We start from the raw sequence: 13,527 nt of genomic DNA on the forward strand, positions 1-13,527 counted from the left end.
ATGACAATGCCAACCACGAATACTTCTGTTACCAACTCCCAAGCAGGCTTACAAGAAGCAGATGCTATCACCAACGCTTAGCCATTGTCTTAGACGTCATGATGAGAGCTTACATTGGCACTGGCTCGTCTGCTTCGTTCAAGTCATCGTATTCTGAGGAGCTGGCGCAGCACATATTCGTGGAAGTCAATTACGAGAACTTGATGCATACACTCAAAATTGATATTCTAGCGGGCGGCATTGTGCAGCAGTCCTTTCGCTATCAGGATCCCTCTTCTCAATCTCTCCTGTTACATTGTGATTGCAGTCAGCTATATCGTCTCGGCTACTATCCCGCAAGGCAACTTGCCCAAAAGCCTTGTTGCTTTCCTCTACGCTGAGACTCTTCATCAAGCGAATCTGACCACGATGTATGATATATGGCAGTATCGAGGCGTAGCTAGCGCATGAGTAGGTTTGCCGCCATTGTTGGTGGCCCAATATGTGCATGGTGATACTCGAAGGTATTTGTTGATTAACTAAAGGGGTGGTGACTTGGGGCATGGGGTTAACGGCGATGTCGGTGCAGAAGGATATGAATAAGGGGGTTCTTGTTCTATTCGAAAGCGGGCGAATATGTGACTTCACGTCTGGCACTCCTTCAGGGCATGGTTATGGCACAGGCATACTTAGCAAGATGAAATCACAAAATCATGGAAGCTTTACAGAACTTTCGGCTCGTTGCATACTGCAGCTGACTTCGAATAGAGGAGAATGTTTATTGCAGAAGTGTTTTATTATATTGTAGCATTGCGATGAAAAACGGGGCAAGCAACTACCAAGTCACGTTAAGCCAAGCCAAACAAAACGCAGAACTCCAAGACATGATAATTCATCAAAAGTCCATACCGACTCACCACCATGGAGCGAAAGAACACTCTCCTCCCATAGAGACACGTAAAACCTGTGTGCCCCAAAAGCAAGCCAATTCGTAAAGAGGGATTTGACGTGTAACCCCTGACGCCAGTTGTGACCATTTCCATATATCTGTGGCTCTCATTATGAAGACGGCCTTTTGTGCCTGTAACAACGCCTCCAATTCCATAAAATGCTTGCTGTCTGTTGGTATCAATTGGACGCTCCTCTTAAGTTGAGGCCTTCTTCGCAGGGCCGTCAACGTACGACTTCATGATCTTGTTGAAGTCGGATTCATTGACCACGGCGCCGGTCTCTGAGCACTTGGCCTTCTTTTGGAGGTCCTTGCAAAGAAGATCGAGATCGAATTCACCTTCCTTGACCTTGGGGCATGCTTGCAAGCGATCCCTGAAACTATGTGAGCAATTTAATCGGTTACTAGAAACGGGACGCCTTTTATTAAGCGAGATATAGATACATACCATATTGTGTTACAGCTTAGCATTTGCGTAGTGTCTTCCCCTGGCACGACCTCGTCTTCCTCATTCTGTTTCTCGTCGATTTGAGCAACCAAGTCCTTCTTAGGTGCAGCAGGGCTGGGTGCCATATTGAAGGGACTGGTGAAATCTCCCAAAGTGAAGGCATCGGTGAAGAAGGAGTCTCCAAATGGCTCATTTGCAAGAATGTTCTCTTGTGGCTCTCGATAATCACCGAAAAGTTGCGGGTCGAACTGGTTGTTGTTTTGTTGGGCGAACCAATCAATTCCGTTGATGTCAATGGCGGGGGTCTCAAAGTTTCCTGCTGAATTGGCACCAGGCTCAGACATTGTACGTGGAATGGGGTTGTTGGGATTGCCACAAGCCATGTTAAGCTTATCGCAGAAGGTGAGCTCACCTTCGCCAGTTACAGTTGTTGCAGGGTGTTCCTCGCCAATTGTAGTCAGTGTACTGTCCAAAGGCTTGTTATAACCCGGAGATTGCATAGTAGGTTCCGGAGAGGTACCGCAGGACGAACTTGGCCCATGATTTGAGTTTGACGACGCTGAAGGAGAGCTGTAGGATGTATTATGGCCAGTACTCATGTTGCCATTAGCAGAATCTGTGCTTGATCTGGATCCGTTTGAGCCATTGGTAGTGTTCGCGAAGTACTCAAATGGTGGACTCTTTCCAACACTCTCAAGAAGGGAAGGACTGAAGAGGCCGGAAAGACTTGACATGTCTCCACCATCAAGTTGAGCTGGGGCTTGAGTTAGAGCATTATTAGGACCGTTACTCGCAGGATACTGCAATGAATGATTGCGGGGACTGATCTGTCCTTTCTCGACCGGGCTAACAGCTTGCTTACTTGCAACAGATGGTGAGCTTGAGCTCCTCGTAGGATTGGTGGTGGTTGTGGCTGGTGGCCCAGGGAGGCGACCAAATCTTGGGAACTCGAAGTGGAAATTGACATCACTGGGGTTATTGAGTCCTCCATTGCCAAAGTTGTTTGCGAGGTACGGTGGAAGGCCATTGGCCAGGGAAGTGCGTGCAGCGCCTCCGTTGAGCGAAAGTCTCTTACGGTACTCCCGCAACTCCATCGACATCTTCTCTATTTGAGCCCGAAGGATGCTGTTTTCGTGATTGGCAGACTCGGACGCCTTCTCTAAATCCTCGACTTTGGTTTCCAGGTCCTTTAGATGCTTTTCCTTGCGTTCCCGGAAAGCCCGCTGAGCGGCACGATTCTGAGCCTTGCGCTTCTATTCAGTAATATCAGCGAAAGCCGCCATGAAGCTGGTTCACCGAGGAGCACTTACTGAAGTAGGTTCGGATGTCAAGGGCTTGCGTCCTGGCTTCTTTGCGGCCTTCTCATCGCCTTCTCTTCTCTTTCCGCCACCTTCCTCCTCGTCGCCATCGTCGTCTGGATGGCTTCGTTTATCATGGGCTTCGTTGTCACCTCCATCTGAAGAGGTACCAGGCAAGTTACCGATCATTTGGGCTTGAGACTCGTTGGTAAAATCACCATAGTCGAAGCTACCGTCGCCGTCGAATTCGTAGTCGTAGTCGATGAAAGGGCTTTCCTCAAAGCCGTTCAAGGTGCCAGAGCCGGGAGCCGCCTGCAGTGGCGACTCGGTGAAAGAACCGGGAGCCATTGCGAATTGGTCCTTTGATTGAAGGCTAGAGGTATCAAGATTTGAGATTTTGTTATTGGAATTGAGAGCTGCAAACAGTAATTCCTCTTGACGCGCAGACAGGGTGAGTCGAGGATTGACTGTATTGGGCCTGGGTTGGGTAGAATCCATGGGGAATATTCTCTCGAGTTAGATACGGACTGGAGGGGCGACTGTCAGCAATCAGTCCCAGGCTATGTGCACGCCGGTGCTTGGAAGTAGACAGTGCGGTGATGTCAAAAGAAGGAGAAGATGAGGCGAAGTAGAAGAAGGACAGACAAACATACGGGAGTGACCGACAGGCAAGAGAGTCCAGCGTCAGCTCGCAGGAGGAATATGCCGTCGGATATCCAAGGGCCTTACCCTGATTGAGCTCGGAGGGGTTGGAGGACAAGCGACAACGGCAGCAGCCTTAGGAAGAGAATAATGCAGATGGGACAAGTTTGGATAATGACGCGGAGAATGTTTGCAGGATCCGGGGGACAGAGTTTGAGTCAGGGCAGGACAGGGCAGGGCGGGGCGTTGTGTTGTGTTGTGTTGTGTTGTGTTGTGTTGCGCTGCTTTGCTTTGCTGTGCTCTGCTCTGCTCTGCTCTGCTCTGCTCCGAGTTAAGTCGTTGGCTGGGCCGGAAGATGCAGTTGAGAGAGGAGGGAGTGGCTACCTAGTGGAGTGGCTCGCAGTGGGTGCGTGTGAGTGGTGAGATAGGCCGTGGGGTGGGGATGAGGGGGATAGAGCTTTGGGGTGCATTTGGGTGCATTTGTAAGCCCTGCCAAAACTCACGCGTGGCTGCGAACTCCGAGCTTCGAAGCCCGTAGAACATGATGTTCCAGAACACGGCATGGATGGATAAGGTAACGAAGTAAGGTATATGTTTCGTATCCTCACTCCGAGTCTCTCACACTTTTTACAATCGTCCTCCAATCTAGTCGCATACCGCAGACAACAATTCGCTCTCACTCCCCGCGTATGACTCTTGCGGCGGGTGAGAGCACGTTACCTGACGACATCGTGCGTACCTTAAGATGGCCCTTCATAACAAGCTCTATATCAAAAGCATACCTAGGAACACCGTACAGTACAGTACGGAAGTACAGTAGGTGCGGTATAGAAATAGTTAAGAGCCCCTGGCAGCCGATAAGGGTCAATTCCACCTACAGTACTGTACCTAGTCAAGGTGGCAAAGACTCTTCTTGCTGGTCCTTGAGAGGCTATCACCAGGCACAAGCGCCTTGAGCCAAGCAAGCCGCATGCATGTAATATTTTCATGGGCAGAGGTGGGGGGGGGTCTTGACATAATTCGGAGGTTGGTCCTTGGAAGTCTCAACTCTGACTTTGGGACAACTTTGGCGCGGCAAATGTGGCAAGTTCTATCTAAGTCTATTTGATGCTTGAGGTTTGTTCATGCACTGGTTAGGCATATCCTATCTGAAGCATGGGCCAAACTTCTCCTGTGAATCTTGCGCAAGGGCCTGACGAGGTGGACTGGTTGAACATCATGTGATTGAGTGATTGATTGAGGGAGTGCGTGGCGCTAGGACGCTTTGGGATTGCGGTCTTGATCGACAACTCCACTCCACTTCTCCAGGAAGCTGTAAGAGCCGCGCTCCAGGGAACTTCTGGCCGTCCACCACTGCAGAAGCACAAAGTCATGGATCTCGCCTACGATCATATTCAGGAGCAGGCGCTGGCCCCAGAAAATGAAGCCGAAAAGAAGGAGAAGAAGCCCGAAACCACTCTCAACTCTGACTTCCAAGAAGCATACAAAGCTATTTCTGCCAGCCCGTGGGGTGCAAGGCTGGGAGGCTTCTTTGGAAATGTAGTCAAGCAGGTGAATATACTCGCTATGTAACCGAGGCGTAAGCCGCTTACATCCTCACAGGGCGAGTCTGTCTACAAGCAAGGCCAACAGGAGCTCACTGCAGTTGGAGAAGAGGCAAGCAAAGGACTTACAGATCTGCGGTCGTCCATTATCAGCCGAACACGAGCCCTTTCAACTGCCCAGGCACCGGTTGCTAGCAGTCAGCCTGATAAGGAGAATGATGGAGAAGCTGGCGGGGAGAAAGAGCTGTCAACAGAGGAGGCACTAAAAGAATCCGAGGGCGTCCTGGCTAGATTGCGATCCGAAGCTGCCAAACGATTGAAAGAGATTGAGAAGGCCGAAGATGCCGCAGATGAAGCTCTCCTGAAATTCGGTACAAACATCCGGAACTTCCTCCGCGACGCAGTTACCATCGCACCTCCGTCCGAGGAAGCTGGATCACAGGGAAGCACAGTTCTCTTCGAGAGCAAAGATGCTTCAGGAAAGAGAGTAATTCATACTACACGATTCGATGCGCAACTTCATGTTATTCATTCGTCCCATGACAGCTTTACCAAAGATCCGATTAGTGAGGAATATGAGCCATGGAAGCAGACCTTCAACGTGGACAGCAAGACAGCCGATATTAGCAAGGACCTGGAGAGCTTTACTGAGCTGAGATCCTCCATGGAAAAGCTTGTACCTGATACTGTCACTTATGGCGACTTCTGGACTCGTTACTACTTCTTGAGACATAGTATTGAAACGGCCGAAGCCCGCAGACGAGACCTGCTCAAAGGTAAATGAGAAACTCAAGCGAGACTGAAAGTCTACTTACATTACTTAGGTGCTGCTGCTTCCACAGAAGAAGAGGTCGGATGGGATGAGGATTCCGAGGATGAGAGTTCTCCAAAGATCACTAAACCGAAGACCGAACCAGCCCGCCCTGCATCAACTGAATCATCAACTACTCTCCACCCAGCAACACAACCTCAAGATCCTAAACTTCTCAAGCCAGAGGAGTCTCGCAGATCTCATGATGAGAAGTCTCAAGCAGATAGCGACGGCTCGTATGATGTTGTAGGAGCTGCATCTGGCGCTCCAAGTCGTGCTCCTGGCAGTCCTAAAGACTCCCGAAAGGGGGATGACAGCGAGGAGGAAGATTGGGAGTAAAGTTTGAGTGTTTCTTGACTTTCTGGGTTGTTTATAGGCGTTGTAGAGACTTTTCATTTCATAGTCTGTGATTAAGTCTGGCGTTGTGGGTCAAGGACTTTTATTCATTGAGCTCTATTTTGAGAGTCTGCACTGCCTGTAGACAGGACATTTTTATAAGCAGCACGGATATCCCCCTGAACGCCGTTCTATGCAATGCACAACGCCAATTCATTTAACCGTCCCTTCCAAAACTTCATCGCTTTTTCTTCGTGACCTTTGTAAATCCGTCCTCATCAACCTCCGCCACAACGGGTTCCCTAACCCTCACCAATGGCGGCGCCTCATCCATATCCACATCCTCATCCTCATCCTCCGATCCATCTGTCTCATCATCCTCCTCGGCTCTTTCTCTCTTCTCAAACATCTTCCCCAAATCCGCACTCTTTCCCCCTTTACTCTCCCACTTCCTCCTCAACTCCTGCACCTCCGTGAAGTCACCCTTCGCGCAGTCCCTTCTGAACTTCACAATATGCTCCGCAACCTCATACCCACTCTCATCATCGACATTAACCTCAAACTCATCCAGCATGACCTGTAGCAGGAATGTCTCGATCCATTCGCCGTCCTCTTCGGGGTTTTCGTTCAGCACGTCGATCGTGGCGCCGACGAACCATTGCCGCTTTTCATCGCTGTCTGGTCCACCCCAGTTATTGGTTACGGCGAGGGAGAGAGATGGCCAGTTGTAGAGGGCGAGTGTTATGCCGAGTTCGAATTGCGCTTGACATTGTTCTGATCAAGATTCAGATTAGTCCTCAAGTCCTCGAGCATTTTCTTCTTTTTTGCAAGGAAAATAACATACCTGGAGTAGGCGCATTCTGCGAACTTGATCCCCCAGAAGAATTCATCTTGTCAGGTAAATATGCGATCGGGTCGAGACAAGGCAACGCAGAGAGGCTTCAGTAGCGGGGTTGAGGTGGGATGTCTGAGCAACCTGGGCTCGATTAAAAATTTATGGATATCCGCAAAAAATGTCGGTGTTTCAAAATGCCGATGTTCACAGTCTGGGGAATCGCTTCGGGTACCGTAGTTTTACAATATGACGTCGTAACCTACGGCAGGGGTCCATATGGATGGAGGTGTAATTTGGCTAAGAAACGATATCGACCGCATTGGGGCTGCTGTCTTCAATTGACGTTGCATTTCGGTCTGTACCTAGCGGCAGATCTTCACTTCTTTAATGTGTAATTGATTTTGCCGGAGGAGACAGAGTCCTACTGTCCTTTCCTCTATTCATTTTCAGCAGCAGGCCTCTTCTTTCCTGTGTCTATCAAACAAAGCTTTGTTTCTGGTGTAATCCAGCATACGAAGTGACCGTTGCTTTGGCTGGGCATTTCCCGTTCTGCGACAAGACCAGACCTCATCGAAGCTTCATTTCATTAGTCCATACCCGCCGAACGAACATCGCACAGGATGGTGTTCAATACCGCGACGGTTGGAGGAGCGGTCACTCCTGACGTGATCAAAACATTCTTGAGCCATGTACGTTCCCTTCATCAAGTTATACGTGTTATAGGTCCAAATACTGATCAACACAGTACCTCAATCGCAAACCGCTGGCGCAAAAGCCCACGGCACACATCTCCTACGACGAAGGTCTCCACCTGATCCGCAAATTCCTCCTCTACGCCTCTCACCACACAGTCGAAGATATCCAGCGATTCACTTCACAATGGGTGCCGCATCCGCGCTGGGTCAAAGTCGACGAAGTCAAGATCTCGGACGAGCACCTCAAGAAAGCGGCGGAGCATATCCAGGAACAGCTGGGCCATCATGGTATTGAAAAGGTTGGGGGAAAGATGTGGTGGCAGTGGAGAAGACCAGGCAGCGAGGTTAAAGCGGAGTGGATTGAGATGCGGTCAGATTATAATGAGAGGAAGGCGACGAAAAATCCAGGAACGAGGGTCATGCTCTATGTGCATGGTGGTGCGTACTTCTTTGGGAGTGTGGATGAGCATCGGTATCAGCTGCAGAGACATGCACGAAAGTTGAAGGCTAGAGTATTTGCTCGGTAAGTGATTTGTATAGGTAAGACTTTGACCAGTTTGCTAATTGCTTGTAGTAAGTACTATAATTTTGAGAATTTCGGGACTTTCTAATGTTTGCAGCACGGTATCGATTGGCACCCCAATTCCCCTTTCCTTGTGGATTACATGACTGCTTAGCAGCATATCTTCACCTCCTGACCGTTCAAGACCCAACCACTATCATACTGGCAGGTGATTCTGCTGGTGGAGGAATGGCTCTAAGGTAGGAAGCTGTTCACACAATTCCGGATCTTCGCTAAATAGTTGCAGTATGCTGGTAACCATGCGTGATCGAGGCATTCCATTACCTGCAGGAGCCATCCTAATCTCTCCATGGGTGGATTTGACCCATTCATTTCCCAGTGTGGCTGAAGATAATCCTCTAGATTATATTCCACCTCATGGCTTTCATCAAAAGCCATCTCCTTCATGGCCACCGCCGAATTCTGATGACCTTTTGGCAATTGAGGAGGGTATCGTGAAGAATCTGGCTAAGAAAGATCCTAATAGCAATCACAACCCTCAGATTGAGGCAGATGCGGTCCAAGGATTTCACGTGGATGAGAATCCACCTCCCGGAACACAAAACAACACAGCGGCTGCAGGCACAAATAGTGATGTTCCAACAGCGAATACTGTCCCAGGAATAGGCCACAATCTTTCGATCATGCTTGATGGAAAATTAGTCGAGATCAAAGACCAGATTCAGATGTATGCTTCGAACCAGCTAATCTCTCACCCCTTGGTATCGCCAGTCCTACAGCCGTCTTTAGGCGGCCTTCCTCCGCTACTCATATTGACAGGAGGCGGCGAAATGCTCAGAGACGAGCAAATATATCTAGCTCATAAAGCCGCAAATCCAACAAAGTACCCACCAGGAGATGCTTACCTTGATCAAAGCCCTCACGATCACAACAGAAACCAGGTCAATCGTTGGAAGCCAACTGATGTCCAGCTCCAACTCTGGGACGATCTGTGCCATGTGGCGCCTACACTCAGTTTCACTCGACCTGCAAAGTATATGTACAGGTCGATTGCGCAGTTCGGTGCTTGGACACTTGCCAGAGCACAGAAGACCGAGATTGAGATTCTGGATGACGATGATGTCTCGATCATTTCTCAATCCGATACCGACTCCGAAGAAGATGCTGCTGAACAGGTAAGAAGGATTACCCCATCTAAAATTTAGCATGCTGACAACACTGCAGAAAAAAGCTGCAGCTGTGGACCCAAGGCAGTCAGCTGGTCAAGTTGGTAAGGCTGGAGACCCTCTTCCTTCATTCAAGAACCACATGATTCGGCAGCGCGTTGATCGTCATGGCAACATATTCAATTTGGAGCCACCTTCTGAGCTGCCTGGATGTAATGTTCCATCTAGTGAGGTTGGCGTCATCAAGGAAGGCCCAGTCAAAAAGTGGATGAATGCAAAGAAGGAATGGGACACGAAGTTCTCATCTGCTAAGCGGAAGGTGCAGAAACAGCGAGCGAAGGAAATGGCAAAAGGTTATTCTCAATTCGAGAATGGGGAAGTTCCACCACCTTCTGCTTTGGCCGGTAGACGGAAGACAGGAGAAGACCTGAAAGAGGAGAGGAAGAAGAAGAGCATGGGAATGAGTCTGTGGGCTCTATGGGGAAGCAAGCACGACGAGAAGACCATGGTTCGAGAGGAGGAAGCGGACAAAGCGCCGGAGACACACACGGCTTCAGCTGGAGATGGAGCTGGTGCAAGAGCATTGGATGACACGAAGACGAAGCAGGGTCACCAGATGGATAAGGGTCAGAAGCCAACCTACAGCCGGAGCAGATCTCGCCGAAGAACCGTGACAGATGAGCATCAAACGGACAACGCTAGCGATGTGGATGAGAATACTCCAGCATTTAATCTGCTCGCAGCTCGGAAACAGCAAGGCGGAGCGGTACCTCGTGATGAGCATCTAACTCCAACCTTTGCTGCCACAGAGCCACCTTCTACTGAAGCCTCGTCCTCGAACAACACTCCTGCCATTTTCATCAATCAACCTCCCAATGAAGAATATGACCTTAAGAGACCAAAAGCACAAGGGATCGCGTTCCCATTCTCCTTAAAAGGACACCAGACAAGCGCAAGTATGACAACACTCACCAGTGTCATTGGCGTACCACCAGCAAGCGATGTCCGAAATTCTGGGACGTTCAGCAGTGGTGTGCCACAAAATAAAGCAGACGTCGAGGCTGCGACCTCAACGGGGATGAGCACCGAAGAGGCGAAAGCTGGTAGAGAGATCGAGCAGGCCTCTGAAGTGGCCAAGGAGGGTAACGGGGATGCGGTAGCACCAGGGGCGAGTGCTGAGAAAGTCGTTGAGAATGGGGAGGTTGTCAGCGCGGAGAGACCTCCTATTGAGACATTTGTTACGGCTTCTGATATCCTGACGGTTTCGAAGCCAGCTTCGTGAGAATGTCTTGTTATTAGGAGGATTGTAGTGCTTCATAGAGAAGGAGCGGAATAAAATACCCTGGGCACGAAGGCGAATGGCTGTAGCACATTGCCCAATATTGTAAACTAGATAGCATGAAATTTCAATGAGTAATACATGTCTTCACAAGATATGCTTACAAGTTCATTTTGTTGACATTGGAAGCGATTGGTTAGCAGCAAGGGTGGTTGACACTCTGCCCTTGTACATGCCTACTTAATCATTGTTCAGTCGAACGACTCGGTATTTTCGTTACATGAAAATGATGTCAATCGAAGCCCAAACGAGGATCATGGAAATTGTCAGCAAAATTTCCAAACCGCATTGCCCTGGTCCTCTACACTACCTTTGTACAGATGGAGGTCACTCGGTACTGGACAAGGCTGATGTGGGGCCGGCGCCCGCTTTCAGGGGTCTGGCTGCAGCAGGGGGAGATCAGACTGGGCAATTTTTCTGGAACCTGACCACAATTATTTTCATTTCCCTTGTCTGACCCCTCACTGACCCCTCTATTTGTGCACCTGCTATTGAGTCATCCTCCCTTCAAACGACTTTCTAAAGCTCGACTTGCAATCATTTTGCCGTACATCCGCACTAATTGACTTCAATTGAAGCTTCATCTTCACTCCAACCCACTGAGTCAATACAAAGATCCTCGAATTCCACTCCACCATGGCTCAACAACCAATTCGACTGTGGGGCGGCAGATTCACAGGTGCTTCGGACCCGTTAATGGACCAGTACAATGAGAGTCTGTCCGTCGACCGCGTTATGTACGCACAGGATATCAAGGGCTCAATTGCATATGCCAGGGCGAATGTCAACACGGGAATCCTTACACAAGAGGAGTTCGAGACGATTGAGAAGGGATTGGGGGAGATCATGAAGGAATGGGAGGAGGGCAAGTTCGTGTCTCGCCCGGGAGATGAAGGTAAGTAAGCTTGAGTTATGATCTAAGTGTGCCAATTGGCGCATGGCCTTGTGGAGGTCTTCTTGTTGAAATCCAATGCTGATTGAAATGGAAGTATAGACATTCACACAGCGAACGAACGACGCCTCGGTGATATCATTGGCACCCATATCGCAGGAAAGCTACACACTGGACGCAGTCGCAACGACCAAGTAGCAACCGATATGCGAATGTGGCTCCGGGACGAGTTGGTCATAATCGAAGAGTACCTCGTTGATCTGCTGAAGGTCATTGCCCAGCGCGCCGAGCAGGATATCGACTACATCATGCCAGCCTACACACATCTGCAACGTGCACAGCCCATTCGATGGAGCCAATGGCTTCTCAGCTACGCCGTAGCCTTCCAATTGGACCTCGAGCGTCTCCGATTCACAAAGAAGACTGTCAACAAATCCCCGCTTGGCTGTGGTGCCGTGGCTGGTAATGCTTTTGGCATTGATCGTGTAGCCATGGCTAAGGAGCTCGGTTTCGAAGGCCTCATCATGAACAGCATGTCTGCTGTTGGCGACCGAGACTTCGTCGTGGAGGTCCTGCAATGTGCCGCCACCATTGGCAGCCACTTATCTCGCTGGTCCGAAGATCTGATCATCTACAGCTCCCTAGAGTTCGGCTATGTTAAGCTCGCAGACGCATACACAACCGGCAGCTCTCTCATGCCGCAGAAGAAGAACAGTGACTCGCTAGAGCTGCTCCGTGGCAAGTCGGGGAGGATATTCGGCGCTATGGCCGGTTTGATGATGAGTATCAAGGGTATTCCATCGACATATAATAAGGACTTGCAGGAGAGCGTGCAGCCGATGTTGGATACAGTTAAAACGTTGAAGGATAGTTTGCAGATTGCTGCGAGGTCCCTGGCTACAGCTACCGTATACCCTGAGAAGATGCGCGCGGCACTCAGCCCAGATATGCTGGCTACGGATCTTGCAGAGTATCTTGTTCGTAAGGGTAAGTTACAAATTTCCAACCCGTTCTTATTCCTGGTAACATGCACTAATTGTTAAAGGTGTCCCATTCCGCGAGACTCATCACCTAGCAGGCAGGATGGTCGCATTAGCCGAAGACGAGAACAAAGGCATGGACGAGCTCACAGTCGAGCAATTCCAAGGCGTAGATAAGCGATTCGGTGCTGATGTTCTCAGCGTCTTTGACTATGAGCGTTCTGTTGAGATGAAGTCGACGACAGGCGGCACGAGCCGAAGCGCAGTATTGGAGCAGCTGGAGGCACTGAAGAAGTCCTTTGATGCATGAGTAACTTGATTTGACTTGCTCTGTTCACTAGCTGAGATAGAGATATAGAACGGTGTCTGTTACCTTGCAAGTTGATGGTTTATTGATTATGACGGAGTATTTCTGCAGGGCAATGTGGGGTTTTATGGTGTCAGATGCCAAAAGCGTAGATTATCAAACGTTTGATGTCCAAAGTAGAAATGACTCGGCTCATGAGCCAATCGTGATTCACAAAATGTATGAAGTACTGTGGTGTGAGGTAGACAACATGGGGATCTCGTCAAAGTAGAGATCCGGGATGTTTATTCTCAACTCAGCTCTCACCCGTTGTTGCTTCTGTGGTCAATCTAAACAATAGCGACGGGAACACAGCTTCTGCATTTCACACACAACTCAGAGGAGAAATATTGTAAACGATATAGATACTTCTGTTTCCTAGCGATCTGAACACAAGTTAGGCATATAGAATATGTGGCTGCACGCGTCTAAGACATATAGAATTTGGAGACTTTGCTATGTTTTAGTTCTAAGATTGACTGGATAGTCACTCACTATCAGACTGAATTCAAGTATTTGATCGTGGCTCGTTTGTGGACAAAATGTGCTTAGGTAGGTCATGGGTGGTTGGAAGGACGGATCAGACTCGCGCTGAAGCGTACCGAATTTGAACATGCAACCATCTCAAAACGGAAAGACTCAATTCGCGCCTGCCATTATTCAAAAGTGCGCGTAGGAAAATGAAAAATACATTATAAAGTGCACTAACTTGAATTTTCGGCACAGTCCTTACTTATTGTCTCC

General features: G+C 49.3%; 6 protein-coding genes across 6 annotated transcripts; 4 read left to right on the top strand and 2 right to left on the bottom strand.

Annotated features, from left to right (window-relative positions):
- Positions 1–735: 735 nt before the first annotated feature.
- YAP1 (DNA-binding transcription factor yap1) lies at positions 736–3,379 on the bottom strand. The gene is made up of 3 exons (XM_058498915.1): positions 2,687–3,379; positions 1,377–2,629; positions 736–1,302 (listed from the first exon to the last, which is right to left on the bottom strand). Exons 1-3 carry the CDS (start codon positions 3,170–3,172, stop codon positions 1,125–1,127), a joined length of 1,917 nt encoding a protein of 638 aa, XP_058351182.1. The 5' UTR covers positions 3,173–3,379; the 3' UTR covers positions 736–1,124.
- Positions 3,380–3,917: 538 nt separating this feature from the next.
- ONS95_005505 (uncharacterized protein) lies at positions 3,918–7,036 on the top strand. Its single transcript, XM_058498916.1, has 3 exons — positions 3,918–4,867; positions 4,919–5,636; positions 5,685–7,036. Exons 1-3 carry the CDS (start codon positions 4,688–4,690, stop codon positions 6,008–6,010), a joined length of 1,224 nt encoding a protein of 407 aa, XP_058351183.1. The 5' UTR covers positions 3,918–4,687; the 3' UTR covers positions 6,011–7,036.
- Positions 6,246–6,897, bottom strand: ONS95_005506 (uncharacterized protein; the record flags this gene model as incomplete). The annotated part of the gene is made up of 2 exons (XM_058498917.1): positions 6,246–6,781; positions 6,852–6,897. 2 exons carry the CDS (start codon positions 6,895–6,897, stop codon positions 6,246–6,248), a joined length of 582 nt encoding a protein of 193 aa, XP_058351184.1.
- Positions 7,037–7,462: 426 nt separating the features above from the next.
- ONS95_005507 (uncharacterized protein) lies at positions 7,463–8,064 on the top strand (the record flags this gene model as incomplete). The annotated part of the gene is made up of 2 exons (XM_058498918.1): positions 7,463–7,531; positions 7,588–8,064. The coding sequence occupies 2 exons, from the start codon at positions 7,463–7,465 to the stop codon at positions 8,062–8,064; spliced, it is 546 nt and encodes a 181-aa protein (XP_058351185.1).
- Positions 8,065–8,359: 295 nt separating this feature from the next.
- Positions 8,360–10,508, top strand: ONS95_005508 (uncharacterized protein; the record flags this gene model as incomplete). The annotated part of the gene is made up of 2 exons (XM_058498919.1): positions 8,360–9,235; positions 9,285–10,508. 2 exons carry the CDS (start codon positions 8,360–8,362, stop codon positions 10,506–10,508), a joined length of 2,100 nt encoding a protein of 699 aa, XP_058351186.1.
- A 501-nt stretch (positions 10,509–11,009) lies between these two features.
- On the top strand, positions 11,010–13,483 carry ARG4 (argininosuccinate lyase). Its single transcript, XM_058498920.1, has 2 exons — positions 11,010–11,460; positions 11,560–13,483. The coding sequence occupies exons 1-2, from the start codon at positions 11,202–11,204 to the stop codon at positions 12,498–12,500; spliced, it is 1,200 nt and encodes a 399-aa protein (XP_058351187.1). The 5' UTR covers positions 11,010–11,201; the 3' UTR covers positions 12,501–13,483.
- Positions 13,484–13,527: the final 44 nt, after the last annotated feature.

This window comes from Cadophora gregata, assembly GCF_030347475.1.
Source record: "Cadophora gregata isolate MNR1 chromosome Unknown scaffold_16, whole genome shotgun sequence".
In the NCBI taxonomy this organism is placed as follows: domain Eukaryota; kingdom Fungi; phylum Ascomycota; class Leotiomycetes; order Helotiales; family Ploettnerulaceae; genus Cadophora; species Cadophora gregata.